The 23,560-nt window shown below is 43.1% G+C and overlaps 1 protein-coding gene across 1 annotated transcript in view; it reads left to right on the top strand.

The window, feature by feature from the left end:
• The window catches only part of RBM28 (RNA binding motif protein 28), a 33,487-nt gene extending 21,966 nt beyond the window's left edge, over window positions 1-11,521 (top strand). The window contains exons 14-19 of the mRNA XM_036909103.2: window positions 499-657; window positions 2,357-2,506; window positions 2,826-2,900; window positions 5,234-5,490; window positions 6,009-6,108; window positions 7,493-11,521. Of these exons, the coding sequence (XP_036764998.2) occupies window positions 499-657; window positions 2,357-2,506; window positions 2,826-2,900; window positions 5,234-5,490; window positions 6,009-6,108; window positions 7,493-7,627 (876 nt within the window). The 3' untranslated portion in view covers window positions 7,628-11,521. The remainder of the gene's footprint in view (window positions 1-498; window positions 658-2,356; window positions 2,507-2,825; window positions 2,901-5,233; window positions 5,491-6,008; window positions 6,109-7,492) is intronic.
• Window positions 11,522-23,560: the final 12,039 nt, after the last annotated feature.

Genomic DNA, 23,560 nt, shown 5'->3' with positions numbered 1-23,560 from the left:
TTTTGGAAAAACGAGGTAATTAGTTGAGTTGGTGGGTAGATAAGAAGTGGGCATAGAAGTTAACTACAGTATTTTGTTGTTGTTGTTGTTCTGGGCCAGGTTTTGAGCTCAGAATTTTATGAATATTACCTCATTTCAGCCTCTCAGTGAATTTGGCCATTTAGTGCCCAGAGATTGGTATGATATTTTGATACAGAGTTCTACTTTGTAGGTGAAAAATTGAGACTTGAAAAATTTCATATAACTACTCCAGTTACAGATGGATTTTTAATTCAGTCTGACTCCAGAGCCCTTAATCTCATTGCCTACCTACCATCTTGCCTCCTTGATCCCTTCTTTCCTTGCGCTGAGCACTGTAAGGCTGCAGGGGGTGATTTCTCTCCTTCTTCCTACACCTGTGGTTATTGGATGGCAGTCATGGTTCTTTCCTTTTGGAGAATTATGAGCGTGCATTTTTAAAGGGTGGGTGATATTGTTAACAATTCGTTGTCCTTTCAGTTTGAGCTACTGAAGCATCAGAAACTCAAGGACCAGAATATCTTTGTCTCCCGGACCAGGCTCTGCCTGCACAATCTCCCAAAGGCCGTGGATGACCAACAGCTCAGAAAGCTGCTGCTGGATGCCACTAAAGGGGAGAAGGGCGTGCGCATCAGGGAGGTGAGAGTTGGTCTTGCCTCTTCAGAATGTCGGTACCCATCCTGCGCCAGATCCAGCATTTGTTTCAGGCCATGGTGCTAGTAGATGGACGGATTTTTCTTTTGGTCACATTGTCTGCAGACAAGGCTGAGTTGGCAGTTTTCATGTGGGTCTTTTTTTTTCTTCTAAGAACTGCCCTTCACATCTGACCAAATGTCAGCAGAATGTGAGAAAGTCTCTGCCCTCATGAATTAACTGAGCAAGTACTTACTGAATGCCTGCTGTGTGTGTAGCATTATACCAGGTGCCGTAATTTTAGTTTTCTTGTAGAGAAAATAATCTGTCTGCTTTGCTGTATGAAAGAGCTATTTTACTACCATTTAGGCTCCTACCCTAGAGTAAGAGTCCTCAGTGCCCCATGGTGAGCACAGGGAACCACAGGGGTCTCCAACAGCTGTATTAGACAAACACTGGCTTCACACCAAGACTTAGTCAGACACTGGGTGAGTACAGAAACCTGTACTCCTCTACCCCTACAGCACCCTTTGTCAAGAGTACTAATACTCTGTTCTGTAATTGTCTGCCAGTCTTCCCAACCAGGCTGAGCTCTTTCAGAGCAGGTGTTATCTCATTGTTCCTGATCCTTGTGTAGTACCTGGCACATAGTGATCTCTCAGTCAGTTTTTATTGACTAAGTAACAGCCAATACTATAAATCTGTCTTGCTCCAACTCACCACCATAAACTGGTTTCCTAACCCCAGAAAGCCTCTTCAACATGTATGGTATTGGAGATTACATGAGAGAATGGGAACATGTCAGCACATATCTAACACCACGCTAAGTAAAACTGTTCCAAGTGTTGCTGACATAGGGGTCAGTTGTGTAATTTCTCATATCAACATTCACAGTATTTAGTAAATGTCTGCACACTTAGAACTTCCTTATTTAGTGAGATTTATGCATGTTTTATGTTTTACAATATTTGCATTATATGGAATTTTCTCTTTAATTCTTTCATATGTGTGAGTATAGTTTCTCAGCAAGACAGTAAGCTTGAGGACAGGAACTTCATTGGATGCTTTTCTTGATTTCGCTACAGCCCATGGCACAGTTTTAGACACAGAGCAGATACTGGATTTATACCAAGTGCAGCCTCCAAGTGTCCCCAACGCCTAGACTTCTCCATTACCTGAGAAGTGCAGCTTCCAGGAGTAAGAGCAAGTGATCAGCATTCCCAAAATATCCTACCATACCTTGGTGCTCCAGGACGCCTGTTATATCCAACTGAAGGATGTAGGGAATAGGCGTGCCAGAGAAGATCTGAGCTCTGAGAAAGACAGTTGCAGTGTCTTTCTTTATTTCTAGCACTTCCTCCTCAGGGACTGCTTACACAGCGACAGTGCCATCTACCCCTCACCTTCCATGCGTTTGTTGACAGTTAGCTGTTAGGATTTTTCCCTAGGAAGTTGGTTTTATTTACATGCTTATTTATAAGTCTGTGTTGATCTATAAACTTGTAGAAAGCTAGAAAATACTGTTTACTTTGTTCTGTGCTCTCAGGTGTATTCTAATAAGACAGACATTCATAAGTGTTACTCCAGTATAACTCCTGGGAGAGTGATATAGGTGAAAATTCTCTTCCAGTAACTTGATTCTTATTGAACCTGTTAAGCCTCTTCATCCTGTAACTAGTAATTCTCTTTCTCATTCTACTCATAGTGTAGAGTGATGCGAGACCTTAAAGGAGTTCATGGGAAAGTTAAGGGCCAGTCCCTGGGCTATGCCTTTGCTGAGTTCCAGGAGCACGAGCATGCCCTGACAGCCCTACGCCACATCAACAACAGTCCAGAAATCTTTGGGCCCCAGAAGGTGAGCCTAACCCTGTGGAGATATCTGTTCCTCTGAGGGTCATTTGCCGAAATCCATTCCTTGCCTTCATGTCCAGTGTCCTTTGACATTTGTGTGGTGGAAAGTGTAGCAAGTCAGTGGAAGGAATGAGCAGTGATTCAGGTGATAAGGTGATTAGAAGGAACTCTGATCTTGCAGAACTAGCCCCTTACCTTTAAGTAGAGTAAGTGAGCAGCAACCTTTGGCTTGTGAAATAGGGCAGTAGTGGGGGACAGCTCAGCTCATTGCACTCAGAGATTAAGAAACCTAATGAATGGCATTCTTTCTCCTCCTGACACAGAGACCAATAGTGGAGTTCTCATTGGAAGATCGAAGGAAACTTAAAATAAAGGAACTGAGGATCCAGCGCAGCCTGGTACAGAGCTGAAATGTTTTTTCTGTTTTTGTTTTCTTTTTAATTGTGGTAAAATGCACATAACATAAAATTTAGTATCTTTAAGTGTACATTCAGTTAGAACAGCTTTTTACAGGCCATATTTAATCTCCTCTTTTGTTCAGTTTGTGGTTCTGCTCTCTTGAAGTAGGTCTCTACCACGTTAGGTTCTTTGTTACCCTTTACCCTTAGTTCCCTAGATCTCTCCAGGCCATCTTCTCCCTGCTGGCTGTCCTGTGATAACTCCACAGAAAGGAAAGGAAGGAGAGACAAGAATTGGGCTGATGTTACTCCCAGTCAGCAGGGTTGATGATGGTACATGTCAAAATTAATGGCTGGGGTTAAAGTTTTACATTGCCTGTAGATTTCAACTCTGTCTTCCACAATGCCTTTTTCTTAGATGGCTCCAGCAGGGTGATGCCTGATCACTTTAGTACTGTTTTTAAGTAGTATGGTACTGAGGAAAGGACAGGGACATTGGGAACAGGAATACTCATGTTCAGACTCAGGCTCTGCCTCTTTCTGAGTTCCTTGGTAAATTACTACTGCTCTCAGCTTCAGTTTAATGTGTAAAATGGGATTAACAGCACCTGTGTCACATGATTGGTGAGGATTAAATGAGGTAAATGCTGTTGGTCTTGTATCCTGCATGGTCAGCACACAGATAGGACTCATCCTGGACAGCGTCCTGTCCCAGGACTGGAGGTCCAGATTATTCTTGTTCCTGTAACTCTTATAGCTCTCATTGTATCATACGTTAACTTGCATCCTAAATAAATACCGAACATTTGTGGTCTTTGTGTTGAGCATGATCAACAGTTTCAGGGGTTTGTACAGTGGCCCTGTGGTAGGTAATCTGAGACCCTGTTATGGTTCAACATGGCTTTGTTATCCTAGATACGAAATTATTTACTTCCTTAAGCCATTGCTTTGGAGGTGATACTGAAGCTAAGTGCTTAAAAAAAATTCAAATGGCTTTATTTGTTGCCTTTACTGTCTGTGCTGTTCTTTCTGTGTAAAAGTGTCCCCGTTCCCCTGACTCAGATTACTTCTATGCAGGATCCCATATTCAGAGCAGATGTACTTCCTCAAGTAGCATTTTCTCACCTCTTTCAAGAGACAAGACCTCATTACTTACACATTCATGAACTCCTTAAATTCTTCTTTAGTTTTTTATTTTGCTGTATTTGTGTAAGCATCTCTTAATCTCCACTAGGCTGTGAGTCCTGAAAAGTACACACTTTCTCCTTGCCATCCATACCTTTACCATGTAGGAACAGAGATTGGCAGATAATAGGGAGATAACAGGTCTTTGTTGTGTTGATGCACCTACTAGATTTTTAAGGTGAAGAGGACAAAATAGCACTTACTATTACCATATTAATTTCATGTGAGTCTTCTTTTTCTTCCTCCACTTTAGTGCAACATAAATCTGTAACATACTTTATCCCTCCCTTCTCATAACATCTCTTCTCTGTTTTCACTGGACTTATTATTTTATTAATGCTCTTCCTCACTTTATTTAGATTTGAGTTTCTGACCTGAGTCATCTTCTCTGAAGAAATGCATTTAGCATTTCTTGCAGAGCAGTTCACTAGTGACAAATTTGTTTAATTTTTGTTTGAGGAAGTCTTTATTTCTCCCTCACCTTTGAAGGATAATTGCACTGGGTTGGTGATTTTTTTCTCCAAAAACTTTAAGTATTTCACTCTATTCTTGCTTATGTGGTTTCTGAAGAGAAATCCAGTGTCATCTTATATTTGTTCCTCTCTAGGTAAGGTAATTTTTTTCCTCCTCTGGCTTCTTTCAAGATTTTCTCTTTATCTTTGATTTTCTGCAGTTTGATATGATATGCCTGCCAGTGGATTTTTTTGGTATTTAGCTGAGCTTCCTGGATTTGTGGCTTAGTGTTTGTCATTAAGTTTGGAAAATTCTCAGCCTATATTACTTCAGATATTTTTCCTTTCACTGTCTTCTTCTTCTTCTGGTATTCCCATCACACATTTGTGACGATACCTTTAGTAACTGCCCCATGCTGCTGGCCTTTTATCCCCCTGCTGGCTCTTGAGTCTTGGGCATGCATGTACTTTTCCCCATCTCTGCATGTGGAAAGGGAAATGGTTATTTTGTGTCCCCGACCCAGTAACCATTGCTATGTGAACTACTTGTGTTTACTTTCCTATAATCTCCAAGTATTTGGGAGAAGAATTCTCCTTGTTTCACCAAGCTCCCATAAAGCTCTTTTCTTCCACTGAGTGTTTCCAATGAGGAAACATCATCCAGAAACCAGATGGCAGTCTTCTTGTTTTATGCAGCAAAAAGTGAAATCCAAGCCCTCAGCCAGTGAGCCCCAGCAGAAACAGCCAGAGCTTGGAAAAGACCATCAACGGAAAACATCTCAAAACCACACAAAAGCACAAAGCAAAGCCTCCCTGGAGCAGAAGGGGAAGGCGGGCTGTATCTCATGGACGGGGTTCCAGACCAAAGCTGAAGTAGAGCAGGTGGAGCTGCCTGATGGAAAGAAGAGAAGGAAGGTCTTGGTGCTCCCCTCACACCGAGGCCCAAAAATTAGGTGAGATGTAGGATGGTGGCATAAAGCAGTAGGTAGCTTCTAAGGAGGGTAGTGTTTGCTTAGCCCTCTTCCTCTTTGTGGCTTCTTTTGAATGAAAGGGATGCTTAGAGCTGTGCGAGTCCCCGTGAAGGGTTAATGCCCAAGTATCTCTCCACCAGCAGCGGTGTCACTCTTGGGCCCAATGGAAGCGGGAACAGGACTGGTAGAGACCCACCTACTTGAGGTTTCCTTGTATTTTCTGTTTGGGGCAACAGATTAGTGTTATTATCAGAAATCAATCTTTACAAAATATTTGTTAAATAAATGAAAGTATTTGAGATTTTAAGTTAAAACAAAGACAAGTATACAGATGTCGAACCTTAGGATATTCTGTTGCAGTATCCCTTTTAAAATGACTTGTCATAGGCTTAGAAAGAGCCAGTGTAAGAAGAGGGATTTTACCTTCCAAGCTGAGAGAGCCTCAGGGGTGCCAGTTAGAGGAAGAGCTCAGGACGACTCTTCCTGGACTGTTATTTCAGGTTGCGGGACAAAGGCAAAGTGAAGTCTCTCCCTCCCAAAAAGCCAAAGGCCCAGCTAAACCAGTGGAAGCAAGAGGAGGAAAAACCACCTTCCAAGCAGGTGAGTTCTATAGGGCACGAGGCTTTGTTTGGTATAGCACAACCCTCCTGGGGCTGGCAGCCACTTTTGTAGATGAGTTGAGCAAAAACAAGGGGCTTCTGGATTGCAGCTGCACACAGGGCTCAGCTTTTCTGAGGGTGTTGTGGTGCGTGCGTCTCAAAGTGGAGACAATAAAGTGAACGTATATGTTAGTGATTCTGCTTCAACAGTTATCTTCTTTTACCTATTCATCGTACATGCTTCTCCCACCCCCAGAGTGTATTAAAGTGAACTCAACTCTACATGTAAATATGCCCCACATGAGAATGAGGTGTATTGCTCAGAAAAATATCTGAGAAATTATCTCCAACTGGCCAGGTCTTAAAAACACGCACACATTATGCCACCATCACATGTAATGAAATTAATAAGTTCTTAATGTTATCTAACACATAATAGATATTAAAATGTCCCCAGTTACCTCAAAAATGCTTTTCTTCATAATTGGTTTTTGGTTACCATGAAGTACCATTTGTAAAGCAGAGGCAGGACAAATGTTTGTTTTCCTCTTTATCAGTCCAGGATAGTGAGTTGATGCCCTACCAACCTCCTGTGGTGACCAGTAAGATTTTTTTAGTATTATGAATTCCTGAGTTTTCATATACTCCATGGGTTTCAGTCAAATGCAGTTATTATTATTGTCCCTTTGTGGGCCAGCATAAGCCCCTTCAGGCTGGCTGCTGAGTCCTTCTGACATGACCCCGTCTTTAGTAGTATCCTTGCCTTCTAGTACAACCAGGTGTCCTGGCTCATCTTACACGTTTCTTCCCTGGTCCTGGCATTAGCCATTTTTCCAAGGAGCCCTAGTTCCTTTTAGTAGAAAATGGTGATCCTTTGTTCTTGAACATTCGAGGTCAAGCTTTCTTTTTCCCTTCCCTAGTCCCTTTTTTTTAAGGGTAAAAGGAACATTAGCTTCCTATCCTCAAGAAATCTGTGTCTCTGGGAGGTCTGACCCATACCATATGCCATCTTATAGGCTCTATCTCTGAAATCCCATAAGCAGTATTCTTGGTGAGGGAAAGGGAAGTCAAGAAAGTCCAGACTTTGAGCTGACTTATCCATCAGGAGATTCACGCAGGCATTCAGGAGCTGGAGTGGGAGAGGCCCCTGAAACACCTGATCCGTGTACTAGTAGGACCTTCTCTTAGGCCTTCCTGGTCTGGTTTCTTACCAAAAGATGATTCTTTGGGGGTTTTCCTCTGTAAGGGTCACTTCCTGGAGGTCTGCTTTTTGTGGTGGACAAGATCTTTGTATCTACTTATTTTCTCTTTTGGATGGCCTAAGGATAAGGTGATAATAATGCTTGAAATTGATTGTCTTGTGTTTCCTTACCTTTCATTTGTAGGTATCTAGGAAAAAAGCTAAAGGAAATAAAACAGAAATCCGCTTCAACCAACTGGTCGAACAATATAAGCAGAAATTATTGGGGCCTTCTAAAGGAGCACCTCTTGTCAAGAGGAGCAAATGGTTTGACAGTTGATGGTGGCAGCAGATTGGATAAGAAGCTGGATTGTGTGCTTCTTGGTAAAGTTCCCAGGCTCCCCACCCCCACCAATGTCATTTACTGAGGGAAAGAAAAACCCACTTTGTTAGGAGGCCCCCTGTGCACATAGAAACTTCAGACACTCCCCAGTGCATGGTTAGTTGACCACAAAGAGAACTCTCAGAAAAACATCGTGATGCTTCCTGCACATTATCTAGATTATTAAGTGAAGTTGTGTTTATAATTATTACCTAGTTAAGTTCTTCTCAAATGGAAACAGTCATCAAATGCATTCTTGAGGGCTGAATTTTTAAGGTATATATTTTGTTAAGTGTCTTCTCTAAAAGATACTGTGGCTTTTGAATAACTGTCTCTCATTTCTAACATATGTAAATCCTTTATTATTTATGAACATTTTGACATTCCTAACTCCAATTCAGTTATATACATAATTAGGCCTACATACTACATAAATTGATTAAATAAGAGCAGAGAAAAATCATTTCCATTCTCATCTCTGAGGGCGAAAGAAACTTGGAAGGTAACTGAGGGCATGGGGCCTGGCAGAGAGCAACACCTGATAATTGTTTGCCAAATGAGTAGGTTGTTGTTGGCAGTTTTGCAGAGGTCCTCAGACAACAGCGTCTGATGATGACCTGCATTGTCTCTCATCCAGTGCCCCGTCCTGAGGCCTTAGAGAGATGGAGGTGGTGGAGACAGCAGTGAGCAGGAGGCCTGAGCCTGACCTGCCTTTGCCTACTGCGTGGCCTCCAACCACACAGACTCTGGGCATTAGCTTCCTCGTCTATAGAATTAGTTTTTTGTGTTTTTTTTTGTAGATAATTATTTTTTATTGAAGGGTAGTTGGCACACAGTATTACATTAGTTTCAGGTGTACAACACAGTGATTCAACATTTATATACATGATAATTCTAGGTACCAGCTATCACCATACCAAGTTGTTTCAATACAATATTTTGACTATATTCCTTATGCTATACATTACATCCCGGTTACTTATTTATTTTACAATTGGAAGTGTGTACTTTTTTTTTTTTTTTTTTTGTGAGGGCATCTCTCATATTCATTGATCAAATGGTTGTTAACTACAATAAAATTCTGTATAGGGGAGTCAGTGCTCAATGCACAATCATTAATCCACTCCAAGCCTTAGAATTAGGAGTTTTAATGAAAGGTTTTCTCTGATCCTTCCTGGCTCTAAATTCTTATTCTAATTCATTCTTCTCCATATTTATATTCTTTCTATTTTTTAAACTCAGAGAGGGTAGAGATGGCTTTCATTACTCTTTAAAAATTTTAGTCGTTACAAAGCTGGGAGGGAAGGTGAATAAATATTAGAGAGTCAAGGTCCAGAAAGATAATGATAGCCTGAAGAAATGGGCTGAATCTGATGAGAGTCTTTGGGAACAAACATGAATTCCCTCACCTGGGTGCAAAAACCCTACTGCACAAGTTCTGGTGAGCTGATTGAATTCACATTATGAAGCAACTGTATGGCCATCACAAATGGTAGGGACTGTTAGTCTGTGTCATTAGAAATGGGAGGGAGCTGCTCGTACTGAGCTGGCCAGGCCACACCTGTAAGACGAGTGTTAATGGCCAAGTGGGTGAAGGAAATCAAAGTGGAAACAAGATGGAAAAAAAATTGGTCATGTGTTGATTGTTGTTGAGGCTGGTCATGGGTAAATGGAGATTTGTTACACAATTTTCTCTGCTTTTTTGAACATCTGAAATTTTCCATAATAAGTTAAAGTCAGATGAGTAACTGAAGGAAGCTGGTACTGAGAAGAGTGTTCTTGGGGTGTGATAGCTGTTGGTAGAGCCCGGAATAATATACAGAGGCAGACCAGTAAAAGTCATGAGGAATCAAAGATTTTGGCTCAGTATATGTACGAACTTTAGTGCAGCTGTCAGAGGGGCATGAGTCCCATGTCTGGGCAGTCCAAGTATAGATGTAGTAAGTCTATAATATTGTCTGGGGGATTGGGTTAGAGGAGATGGTAAGGATTGGTCATTAATGTTTGGCCCCAAGATGACCCAAAGACACGCCTCATGTCTCATCCTGGTCCTGAGGCTGCTTTCTAAAGAGAAAACCTGATCATTATTCTCTGGGTGGTATCCTTCCTACAGTTGGTCCTCATTAAATCAGTATCACAGTCAAGATGACTTAGCTCCTGCTTAAAACCCTCCAGTGGTTTCTCTTCTCACTGTGGTTGAAATTTCAAGTCCTCATAATGTTCAGTGCCCTGGGTTCTCTGGCTCCTGTCACCCTCTTACCTGTCCGTGTCCACTCTCTCCCTTTCTTTCATTTTTGGCCACACAGGCCTTCCTTCCCTTAGTTTGTTTATGTGGATAAAATGAAAGTTGCTGTGGCCAGGATTCTCACCTGGCCCTGGTTGACTAGCTCACTGCACACCTGTGGGCAGTAAATGGCTGTTGACTATATAAAGAGCTCCTCCCGGTGCTCTGGGCCCGACACGGTGGTAGGGCTTTAAGGCTGCAGGAGAGCAGAGCAGAGGCTGGAGTGGTGGTAGCGCCAAGGACAGAGGCCCGGAGGCTGGCTCTGTGGGACAACTGTGCAGAGAGGCCCAGAGGATGGCTGTGGGGGACGACTGTGTGGAACGGCTGTGGGGACAGAGGGACCCAGAGGCAGAGACTGGCTTGCTGCATGCAGACTCGCTCTGAGTGAATGGGATTTTAGTGACTGACCTGCCACCAGGAAATAAAGTTGGGTATAACCCTTTCACCCTGAGAATGTTTTGCTGTCAGTTTCTTTGGTCACACTGAAGCCATAGCGAACTTCCCCCGGGGCTGAAACCCATTGGCAAGGCAGTTTGGCTCTTCACCACTTCAGAGCCTTTGTGTTTGTTCCCTTCTCCGGGGGAGCTTTTCCCTCATATCCTTTGTTTATCACTCAGACCCCTGGCTAAAGTAGGGCTTGATTCTTCCCCTCCCCTCTATCCTGAATTCTGCTACACTCTTTATTTTCTTCCTAGCACTCGTCTTTATCTGAAATTGTGTGTTTCTGCTCAGAATGTTGCTTTGTGAGAGGATGTGACCTCTCATTGTTTGGACCTGTAGACAGCACCTAGAATTGAGCCTGGCACTCAGTAGGTATCAAGCAAATGCTTTTGAATGCAAAAAATAATGGGGCAAAGGAAGAAACAGCATTCAGTAGGCTAAAGAAAGAGTTGGAAATAGTTTCACACTACATCCATCCGAGGAAGGTCTGTACACTGTAGAGGGAGTAGGTATTTTATTAAGGGTAAACACACAACAGCAGCAGCCTGCGTGTCAGCTGCTCTGTTGCCCCTTGGTCAGCTCTGCTCACTAGGCACTTTTTTCCATAATACACAAATATCTATAAATTAACATTCAAAAATACACCTTAACATTTAGGGTAGGTAACAATTGGTGTTCATTCAGATAGCTTTGCCAGATTCTTTTAGATCCAAAATTTCTTCTGACAGCTTTAGCAACCCAGTATGTTTAAAACATTGAACTCCCTGTAAAGTTATTGATTATGAGGGCAATCATCCAGTCTCTCAACTAGATTCCTTATGTGGTGTCTTCCTTTGGGACCCTAACTTAGGTTATCTTGGCAGCTCCTTGTACCCTTGCCCTGGGGATATTCATGCAACAAGAGCTATGCTCAGTTCTTCACTTCAGAGCCAGATATTTCATGACATGGAGTTTTCTGAATTAAACATGATGGTGGGGAAGTACACACTGGTGAAAAAACATTTTGTTAACATCCAAGACTGAACGCCATCAGTAAAAACTGTCAAGTGGTCTGTAGCATTTTCCTGCTTCCTTACCCAGTAGCCTGGCTCAGAGATATTTCCTTTAAATAAAAAGTCTTAAGATTGTGTGCTGGCTGTTCCTTTGCTTTCTGGGGAGGGGAGGGGGCTGTTAGGGGGTATTGGAGAATCTGCTTGGCTCCAGGATGCACAGGCCCTTTCTCCAGAGTCAGCCCGCAGCAAGGATGATGCTTCACTGTCTGAAGTGAGATCTGCCGCTTCCTATGTTACACAGTTAGGGGGCATTTGTTCTTCAGAATACTTCCAAACATTCTTTGGTAGGTTTTTGCCTTGAAAAGGGTTTTCCAACTAAAAGTTCAGAGCCCAGAACCTCTGGGCCCCAGAGGTCCCCTTCTCACCATGTATTTGGCCTTCAGTCATCTGAGGAAGTGGGAGGTGAAATAGGCCACAATGAGTGCTGACCACCCGGAATCTTCAGTCTCACGCCCTCCGGCTGGCCAAAGCAACTACCTCTCTGCTTTATCTCTGCAACTAGCTTCTTGAGAAGTGACTGACAGGCATCTACCAATTCTGTCATACAAATAGCAGGTCTGCCCACGCAACTTGGAAAGGTCCTGAAACTTCTCCATAGGTTTCTTTGTTTCTCTCAGGCCAAGTAAAGATTTCCAGATCTCTTTTTGCTCAAGGCTGACCAATTTAGAAGTTTCCCGTGTGTGGTCTTTTTTTTTGGTTCCTTTGTTCTTGTCCTGATGCTCCTTTCTAGGATTAATTGCAGTCTGAGACTGCACATTGATTGGTGTGTTAGTGGCCCAGGCATGGATGAGTTATAGTACATCTGCAATTACCTTGGCTTCTGATTCTGAACTGGTGTTAGGCTGTGGATGAGTTGTGCTTGTAAAGGAAAACCCAGGGAAGAACGTGGAGGACAAGACAGCCTGGGACCAGTTCTGAGAAGAAAACTGCCATCGTCGGAGTCCCTTTGGACTACGCCCAAAAGGAGCATCTTGATAGACCGCAAGTCTAGTTTTCCTTTGACTGGTCCGCAATGCCCACAGCCCCACTACCTTTTATCAGGCATAGACACTCACTGCTGCAGAGTCATTCCAGAATCTCCTTCACTGGCCATTTTGACAGAAGGAAAATCTGCCCTTTAGGACAGGGGCCATATTTTACACTTTTCTACATACCATGCAATACTTAACAATGATTTACATGTAGTAGGAGCTCACTGAATTCCCTTGGGTTTGCTGAAGGCCATCTGTTCCAGGGCTTCTCTGGGTTTGTGAAGGACAACAGAGTTATTTCCTGAGGTGATGTATATGAAAGGGCCTCAAAATACAAAACTACAGAAAAAGAATAATAACTGCTGGTTCTGGTTCCTTGAATACACCACCTGTGTTCTTTGCTGTGCCTTGCCTGTTCCAATGTGTCCCTCCTCTCCTCTCCCACCCAGCATTCATGTTGGGGCTTAAGGCTGGGTTTCTCTGTTGGGGCCTCACCCAGCCCAGGATATTGCGATCCCTCCCTCCCGTCCCTCAGTGGATGGTTGGCATCCACTCACTTGACAGAGCATATGCTGTTATGGTTTGTCATTTTGATGCCAGGGTTCTTGTTCACGAAGCCGAAGAATGAGCTTCACAAACACTCAAGATAGGAGAGCAAGGTACAGGCTTTATTTAGAGATAAAGTGAAAGGACAGAGCTCCCGGCTCATGCCAGGAGGGGACGAGAGAGTCCGGGGTGGTGTGTTGTCTAGGGATTTTATAGGCAGTTGAGGATTTTTGAGAAAATGAAAAAAGCTTAGGGGTGTGGACTTATTAAGTAGTCCCTGCATACTTAGAATTAACTTAACACAAGCAACTTCCTCCTCTGATCATTTCTCCCTGAGATACCAGCATGTTGGTCTGGGGGCATATGAAACAAGGCCACCTGCTCAGCCCCCAAGGTGGGCTGAGGTATTGTTTTCTAAAGAGTAAGTTAAGAATTTCTAATGTCTTAACTTTTTGGGTATTAAAATGCAATCTTATCTTTAAGGGGGAGTCCTTCTTGCCTTTTACAGTGTTGTTTATGGATGGGCCTGCATGCTAAATTAGTTTGCCTAGTTTGCAAAATCACTTCATCAGATCTGAAGGAGGAAAGACAGCACATAGGCCTGGGCCTTTTAGCATGCTAAGGTGAATCTTACACATGATTATAAATGATTAGCATAATAAAAACATGTGCTACTCTTCTTTGCCTGGGGAATATTAACTGATCTCACTGAAGAATGACTCTAGAGCTTAATGTTTAACACAGAGTTTTGGTAGGGGGTTTCCTTGCATGTAGTTATACTGCTCTGACTGCATATATTCTGCCTTTTTTTTCCAGAGGCCCTCACCCTACTCTAACTACACCCACGGTCCCTGTCTTAATTTCTTCAGGCCTTGCCTCCGCAGGTAGACTGAGCTCCCAGTGGTAAGAACTAGCTCCTATAATCGCAGCCCCAGGACCTGATGATGACTGTCCACAGTGAATGGTTACTGAGGCTGGTGATGATGAACGATGTCTCCCCAGCCTAACATTTTGTGTATTTCCTCTCTCTGCTCAGCCTCCTTCCTCATAGTAGGTGCTTAATAAATAGTCCCATTTGCTCTCTGTTGACCTCTTGCTCTTCTTCCTTGCACTGTCCCGGCCCCAGCCCTTTAGGAACTCCCCTTGGAAGTTGCTTAATTTGCCTGTGGCCAGAACCCACCCACTCTTGTCTGCTCAGCATGTGGGACTCCCCATCCTCACGTACAGGGTTGTATGCACAGAAACCCAGCTATAAGAAACCGATCCTCAAGGGTCCCCTTCTCACTTGCAACTTCTCTCCTTTTCCCCCTCCGTTATCTGCATGCACTCTTCAACCCAAAGATACTCAAATGCTGTGCTTTTGATGAAGTTTTCCACTTTGGATGCTATGGCAGAAAAGCAGCTGTTTTTGTATTCTAGTCCTGGTTGGGGAAGACCCTATCATGGCACTTCGCCTCCGATGGAGAGAGAGGTCCAGAACATTGTTCCTATACTATTTGCAGCGAAAAGACAGGATTCAAGCGCATTCTTCCAACAAGATACTGAGATTTTGTGATTTATAACTAGAAATGTGAATTTGGTCTTTGTTCCTGTTCTTGACACAGAGCTCCTAAAACCTTTGGGATTTCCTGTGGTGAGAGCAATAAAGATGGCTTTTGTTGTGGTAATGAGGTGACTTTAAGAAAGCCCCTGAGGATGGGGGCTGCTTAATGCTTGATAGTGGAGCCAACCTCTGTGATTAGAGGGTTGGAACTTTTAGCCCTGCTGCTCTGACCTCTGGGAAATTGAGTCCACTCACCAATAGCCAATGATTTAATTAATGATGCCTGTGTAATCAAACCTCCATAAAAATCCAAAAGGCCAAAGTTTCAAGGAGCTTCTGGGCTTGTGACCATGTGAAGACTTGGGGAGAGTGGTGCTCAGAGAGAGCTTGGAAGCTCTGCACACTTTCCCCAAACCTTGCGCATCTCTTCCATCTGGCTGGTCCTGAGTTCTATATACCCTTTTGTTAAAAAACGGTAACCTAGTAAGTAAAAGTGAGCTTGTAACTCGGTGGGGGATGGGGGGGCGGAATATATGTTTCCAGCCGGGAGCAAGGGAACCTGTTTACTGCTTACAAGCAGTTGTCTGCTTCTGCTATCCCATGTCTCTCTCGACCCAGCTGCAAAAAAGGGATACCACCAAACCTCTCCAGTCCAGATACGCCCCTAACTCCCCCCACCCTTGTAATCACCTACTGATATGGAGATGGACTACTTTCTCCACCCCTTGGAAACACCTATTGATATAGAGATGCACTCAGGCCAGGCGAGAGATTCTGCAAATACTGCAGTTTTACCCACAGAGCTGCTCTAGGAAATTAATAAAACCTAAGGAAGGAGTTGTGGGTGCCTCTGATCTATAGCCCCTCAGTCAGAAGGCAGGTAACAACCTGGACTTGTGGCTGGGGTTTGAAGGGAGGGGCAGTCTTGTGGGACTGAGCCCTTAACCTGTGGGTCTGGTGCTCTCTCAAGGTGAATAGTGTCAGAACTGAGTTAAGTTATAGGACACCCTGCTAGTGTGGGAGAATTGCTTAGTATGGGGAAAACCCCACACAATGGAATTGGGTGCAGAATTATGGAGCACCCAATGTACACTGCTCCTCTGGGAGCACAGGGGCTGTCATGGCTGAAGTGCATGGAGCTGTCAGGCCCTCAGGCCACCCCCAGCTCTGCAGTGGGCTTCTGGGGTGCATAACCGGCCCGGGTGACTTCAGAGGGTGGTAAAATGAAGTACACAACTGTTGGGGAGGAAGAATTTTCCTCTACCCTTTGAGATTCTTCTAGCTGGTCTAAGAATCAAATTGACATGAAACAGATTAACAGGAGAAAAAAACGAAAGTTTAATTACATACGTACAGAGGTCCAATAATGAAACAGACCTAGAGAAATGACCAAAGTATGCAGCTTTTATACATTTTAGACAAAGAAATAGATCTGTGAGGAATTGTCAGAACAAAGAAAATGGGAGCTTCATCTAGTAAGGAATTCGAATTGGCATTTGGGCTGGGGATGTGGATTAGTAAAAAGTCACAAGGTTTCACCCAGGCTTCTTCGGCCTTGAATCCCCCATCTCTGACGATAAGGATGTCTCTACATCCTCATCTGAGGTGCAGGGTGCATACCTTTCCCATGGAAGATTTATTTCCTGGTTTCAAGGTGAGGGGGACAGCAGGGGTCAGAGAATGCCTCATGCCTCTGCTGTTTCTCCAGTCATTTTAATTCAAAGTAGTCAATATGCCAAAGTGGCACCTTTGGGGGCAGCCTGCCCGTGGTCCCCACACAGGTAAAATGAAGAACAAGAGGCAGATTGCTTTGGTTCCCTCCGAGCCAGGGCTGTCCCTGGAGCCTGACAGCACCCTCCCTTGTTGAATCGGACCCCAGGCCCAGCTCACGTGTTACGCAGCTCAGAGGCTTTGATCCCTACTTCAGAGATGGCAAATCGAGGCCCAGGCAGGGAAGGCAGTGCAGGATGGGGCTGGATGAAAGCCCAGGGCTGCTGACTCCCAGGCCTATGCTCTGTTCGCATCTGATCTCTGCTGCCACATGGCTGGCCCCCTTGGGCCTCAATTTCCCCCTTTGCACAAAAGAAAGTTTCCTGAAGGAGTGTGGACTTCTCTTGCCCTGCCTGTCCCCAGCTGCTTGATGATGTGGCCCAGAAGAACCATTGGCTGTTGAGAGGGGCAGGGACACAGCCATGGGCTCTGGGTCAATGGAGGAGCATGGGCAAAGGCAGGGCTGGGGAATGCCCAGCAAACCTTAGCCTGGGGCCCCATACCTTCCTGGGACCCCCCACCCTGTGGAAGAGGACAGCCATGACCCAGGGGGTGAGTGGGGGCAGGGATGGTGGGTTCCTCCATCCCCTTGTGGCTTTAAGCATTTTTCTCCAGATGGGAGAGAAAGCACATACACAAAAATTGTCTCCTTGCTTCCCATTTCCTGTCCTGACCCTTCCCAAGCAGGGTTGGGGCAGCCTGGTTGTCTGAGATATGGGTATAGATTGCCTGAATGTAGAGAAAATGAAAGTTCCTGTGGCCAGGATTCTCACGTGACCCTGGTCAGCTTGCCCGCTGCACACGTGTGGGCAATATGTTTTATTGACTCTGTATAAAGAGCTCTGCCCAGTGCTCTGGGCTGTATGGCTGCAGGAGAGCAGAGGCTGGAGTGCTGGCAGCATCTAGACAGAGACTGAGATAGCTGCAGGGGCAGAGAGATGCTCAGGCAGAGACAGAGGTGGATTATGGACCTGTAGACTGCTGGGTGCAGTCATGATTCTAGTGCTTGACCTACCACCAGGAGAATAAAGCCAGGTATAAACGCTTTTTACCCCAAGAATGTTCCGTTCTCATTTCTTGGTCTCACTGAATCCATAGTGAACTTGCCCAGGGCTGAAACCCTCAGGGAAGACACTGAGGAAGGGTGGTCTGTCTGGCTGTGACAGGGCTCAACTCAGTGTTGTAGGGTTGTGACCAGCACTGCCCTTTCCCAGCAGGGCTGCCTGCTTTATCAGAGCTCTTTCTTATCTGTTATCTCAGCTGATCTTCACAGCAGTCCTGGCTTAGGTCTTCAAGGGACCTAAGAGCAGCTGATGGGAATAGGCTGACACTCTCCTAAAATCCCCTGGTCTCCTGAGTTAGGAGTTGAGCACGGTTCCAACCTGGCTCTGAGCTCTATCTCTGGGGCTTATTTAAAACTGTCTTGGTTTGAAAATACTTTTTGCCAGGTACACTAAACGTTTTTAGGGTAAAAAATGGTTTCCCTTTTTCAAATTACATGTTAAGAAAAGGAAGGACATAATAATTCTCACATGTTCTTCGGATGACAGTGGAACCTGTTACAAACTTCCTTCATGTAATCAATAATGCCAAGTTTTTAGGATAAATTATTAACTTAAAAATTAAGTCCTTTGCTTGACCAGCTCCCTTTGCCCTCTACCCCAAGGCAAAAAAACCATAGTCATCATATACTTTTATATCTGTCTCTCTCTTGTGCTACCAGAAGCCAAAGATATTCATATACATCAAAACAGATGAAGAGTTTGAGTGGTGAGTACATTTACTTTGTGGTTTCCTTGGCCGTAGCCAGGGCTCCGTACCTTAGCTTGGTCTTGAGGCTGCCAATACTGGGAGGGTGGATTGCTCTACATGGTTTTAACACTGCCTTTCTCAGAATACTGCAGACATCGTCATTCCCCTGGAGGTCAGACAATGGCTATTTATTTTCCATAGTCATGAAAACCTCTGGGGAGAACTATGACAATCTGACAAGGACTATTAAAGAGACATTAAGATTAAGATTGAAGTGGCTGCTCAGGAAATCTGGTGCTCTTGCTCCTGTCTACAGGGATAGCTGCCACCCAGGCTCTCCTGCCCCAAGGACAGCTGCGTGTGGGTGTGAAATGGAAAAGCCCTTTGCCTCCTGCTCTTATTCTCCACAAATATAATTGTTCGCAATAGCAGCTAAGGAGTGTCAAGCACTTATTGTGTGGGGCATGTGCTAAAGATTACCCCATTAAGTAAAATGCTTATCTCATTCCCATCCCCACACCCGGAGGCCCGGATAAAGATGACAGAGGGGAAATCTGGGTAGGAAGGCAAGAAGTCCCTTTCCCTCTGCATGCAGACCCGGGGCAGGAAACTCGCTGCCTGCCCCAAGCAGCCAAGCATATCCACACAGCTGAGAACACTGCCCCCACCACTCCCCACCCCACTGTGAGTTTGTGTCCAAATTTCCCTTAACCTGTAAGGGCTCCAGTCATACTGGCCAAGGCCCACCCCAATGACCTCATTAGAGCTTGATTTCATCTGCCAGACCCTGTTTCCAAAGAAAGGCACAGTCACAGGTACCCGGGCTTAGGACTTCAGTATATTTTGGGGGAGACACAATTCAACTTATAACAGGCATGACAGGGCCTTGACCTCTTTTTTCTTTTTCTTTAAAAAATTATGAACAGGCAACGCATTCACCTAGCACAATTTAAAAGATCCGATATTTCCATCCCTCCTAACCTTGGTCCTCAGCCACTGATTTTCTTCCCTGGAGGCACCACTGTGAGGGTTTCTTGTGAGTCCTTCCAGAGATGCTCTCGGCACATGCAAACACATAGGTACATATTGTGGAGAATATTTCACTTGATGTTTTGCACCAGGGTTTTTCCTTTTCATAACAGCTCTGGGAGACCATCCCATTCTTTTTCAGGGCTGCATTGCATTTGATCACATTACTGTACCATCACTTATTAAAGCAGCTCCTTGACTTCCAATCTTTGCTGTTACAAACTGCTCTAAAGGGAAACCTTGCACCTATATCAATGCATTAATCATGTTTTTTATTTTCTATGTTTTTTGATGCTTTGACATCTTGGGGCTTTGATGATCCTAGAGAAACTGCCCCTCCCAGGGATGGCTAGTTCTTAGAGACCGCAAACACCTTGCTTTCATATGCAGACCAACCAATCTGAGCCCATATTCAAAGCACCTCCTTAAACTCTCACACACCATGTCAATATTTTCCCCACCCTAAATCACCCCAGGGCCAGGTACCCAACAACTAGGGAGCACCCCATTAGCCCAGAGCCTGCTGAAATTATTCATACTAACCGATCCTGAGTCTGTCTGCCCTGTCTTGCCTTGCCTTTCCCGCGGAACGTCATGTCCACATTTCTCCCTTGCTCTTTCTGCCTCCTGACTGACCCTGATGCTTCCCCCTGTGGTGTGGCATGGCTCCTCCTCCTGGGAATCATAAGTGACAAACTCTTCTTTTAAATGCAGTTGTCATGGTAACTATGTGAGGTGATGGATGTGTTAATTAACAGTATAGCGGTAATCATTTCATAATGCATATGTATCAAATCATTAAGTTGTATACCTTAAACTTACACAATGTTATATGTCAATTATATTAAAAAAAAACCGGAAACAAAAATAAAGGCAGTTGTCCCCATGTCTATCATCTTACCACGTCCCGATTAAAACATCCCAAGTACATCTTAAAACAGTCATGTTGTGCAGCCCCTGCTTTCAGTTAAGGGGGAAATTTGAGCAATCCTATGCTTGGCTCCAAGAAAGCAATGCTATAAATGTGTTTGTTTTTTTTCTATGAAAACAATACATGCTCAGTGGAGAAAACCTGAAAAATGCAGAAAATTAAAAAAAAAAACCATTCTTCACAAAGTTAAATGTAAATTATCATATGATCCAGTAATTCCACTCCTCAGTATATACCCAAAGATTTGAAAATTGGATTCAAGCATATACTTGTACACTAATTTTCACAGCATTGTTATTCATAATAGCCAAAGGGAGAAAATGACCCAAATGTTCATTAATGAATAAATAGATAAACAAAAAGAGGGATGTAAGTTACATGTAATGGAATATTATTCATCCATAAAAAGGAACGGATGAATCTTGAAAACATTATGCCAAGTGTCTTAGTTTTCAGGCTGCTGTATACCATCAAATGGGAGGCTTATAAACCACAGAAATTAATTTCTCACAGCTCTGGATGCTAGGAAGTCCAAGATCATGATGAGGGCAGATTCTGTGCCTGGTGAGAGGCAGTTTCCTCATTGGTGGCTGCCTTCTCACTGTGACTTGATATGGTAGAAGGGGTGAGGGAGCTCTTTGGGGTCTCTTATTATAAGGACACTTATCCCATTTATAAGGGCTTCACCCTCATGACCTAATCACCTCCCAAAGGCCCCGCCTCCTAAGGCCATCACATTGGGGGTTAGGATTTCAACATAGGAATTTGGGGGTGAGGGGCACAAATATTCAGACTATTGCACTAAGTGAAATAAGCCATGAAAGGAAAACAAATTTTATGATCCTACTTATATAAGGTACTGAGAACAAGTAATCTCAGAGACAGAAAGTAGGATAGAGGTTACCAGGGGTTGGAGGGAGGGGGAATAGGGAGTTATTGTTTAATGGGTACAGAGTTTCAGTATGGAATGATGAAAAAGTTCTGGAACTAGAAGACAGTGGTGATTACATAGCACTGTGAATGTACTTAATGCCACTGAATTATACACTTAAAATGGTTAAAATGGTGAATTTTATGGTGTATATAATGCACCACAATAAAAAAATTAAAACCATCCATAAGTCATGCTTTCCAGAAGAAAGGATAAATACTCTGGTTTATTTTAACCCTTTTTTTAAAAGGTGTGTGTTTTATAAAATTTGGTTTATAACATACATATTAGTGAGCTTTTTAGCTTGATATTTTTATTGTGAATATTTTATTGTGAATATTGATATTTTTATTGTGAATTTTTATTGTGAATATTTAATTAAATAAATTAAAATCACCACCTTTAATGGCTGCATAATTTAACATTACATGGTTGTGTAATGATTCTCCTATTTTTGGACATGGAGTTTGTTTCTAATTTGTCATTATAAATTATGCAGTGATGAACATCTTAGATAAACATTTGCCTAAATTTTGATTGTTTCCTTAAGATGTATTTTAAGAAGGAAAATTACTTGGTCAAAGGGCATGGGGTTTTAAAAATCTCTCTATACCTAGCACCAGACTGCATTCTCAAAATTATACACATTTATATCTTGAACGTGTAATGGAGGGGTCGTAACTTTTACTGTACCCTTATCAATGTTAAGTATTGTAAATTTGTTAACATTGCTAATTTGAAAGACAAAAAGAATTTTTTTTCATTTACATGGATTTGAGGTTAAACATTCTTTATGTTTACACCCCTCTGCCTTCTGTGAATTGTCTGTGTATATTCCTCACCCAGTTTTCTACTGGGGATTTAGAGTTATATATTGCGGATACGGGCCATTTGTCATTCTGTAACAATTTTATCGCCCAGTTGGCTCTTTAACTTTTAGTTTTCGTAAAGCTATTTTTTATGTAAGTTTAAGTTTTTTTAATATATGAAATGTATGGATTTTCCCTTTGGATTTTTTCCATCGTTTTTATGCTTATAAAGTCCTAACTATTTTTGAAAGCATCTACATTTTTCACCTGTATTTTTGAATTTTTAAAACATCCTAATTTATAGACTTGTGTTAATTTCCTTGGGCTGCTGTAGCAAAGTACCACAAACTGGGTGGTTTAGATCAACAAAATTTATTGTCTCGTTGTTCTGGAGGCAGGAAGTCTGGTGTCAGCAGGGCTATGCTCCCTCTGAAATCTCTAGAGGACCCTTCTTTGCCTCCTCCAGCTTCTAGTAGCCCCAGATGTTCCTTGACTTGTGGCGGTGAATAACTCCTCTGTCTCCATCTGGTGTGACGTGAGAGAAGGCAATGATTTTTTTCCCAAATAGTTAACCAATTGTCTCTATACCATTTATCAAATAATGCTGCTGCTTCTGATGGGATTGTGATGCTATCTTCAGGGGACACTGAATTCTTGTACACTGCCTTCTGCTTGTGAGTGTGACCCACCGATGTGTCTGTCAAATCTTGCATCAGGGTTACACTATTTACATTATTTTACCTTTGTTGTATATTTACTATCTGGTAGGGCAAAATTCCTCTTCATTCATCTTCAAATCTTTTTCTTACCTACTCTTGCCGAAATATTTCTTTTGAGTAAACTTTAGAGTGACTGACTATGGAGTGCCTAATGACAGAATAACACATCTCCTCGGACTTTCAATTAGACTGTGTTAAATCTGCAAGCTAATGGCAGCACATTCCCTTTTCCCATTTAGGAACATGGCACGTCTTTCCAGCTCACTAATCATTTCATGTGTTTTAGGAAAGTTTGCAAATTTTTAAGAGACAGTTTTCCCACTTCCTACATTCTGTTGGTAAAGTCAATCCTGGGCATTTTTGTCATTGTTATTGTGATTATGCTCTCTGCTCCCTCATCCACCCACCCTCATTATATTTTCTAATTGGTTATTGCTAGTTGATGAGCAAGCTATTGAATTTTGCATGCAGCCACTTTATTAAATTCGCCTGTTAGTTCTAATAGCTTTTCAATTTATTCTTGTAGGCTCTCTAGAGCCTTTTGCACAAACCAATTCAAATGAAGAATTAACTCTCCAGCTGAATCAATGACCTTCCCTAAATCAGGTCTCTTATAAATTTAGGAGTTTGGCTGAAGGAAAATGCTGCTTAAATGCAGTATGAATAAGGGCCTTGGAAAGTTCTGGTAGCCTCAAGAATGCTTATATTCTTTAATTCATAATTTCATTGCTCAAAATCTGTCCTAAAAAAAGTGATCAAACTGTGGACAAAAGAACGTAGATATCAAGACATGTATTGCAATTTTTTGAAATTTATAACAAAAAAAGTTGGAAACAACCTAAATTTTTAACATCAGTGTATTGTTGAGGTCAATGCTTATTTAGTTTTCGCCTCAGCCTCCTGATCCTCTCATCCTACCTGCTTCATTACAGGCCTGACTTCTCCCTAGGCTCACAAATCCTGCTGCCTGCAGAAAGCTCTGGTTGTATTGCAGAGGCTAAAATCTACACCTTTGCATGCCCCAGTTGGAGTCCAGCCTCCTCCCCGTCTGATGAGGTCAGGTGGTGGGATATACTCCGAGACAGAGGTTTATGTCTGCTCGTGGGGAGGATT

Source organism: Manis pentadactyla, chromosome 7, assembly GCF_030020395.1.
Source record: "Manis pentadactyla isolate mManPen7 chromosome 7, mManPen7.hap1, whole genome shotgun sequence".
In the NCBI taxonomy this organism is placed as follows: Eukaryota; Metazoa; Chordata; class Mammalia; order Pholidota; family Manidae; genus Manis; species Manis pentadactyla.
Note: the sequence above shows the minus strand (reverse complement) of the source record. Positions and strands in the feature narration are given on the sequence as shown.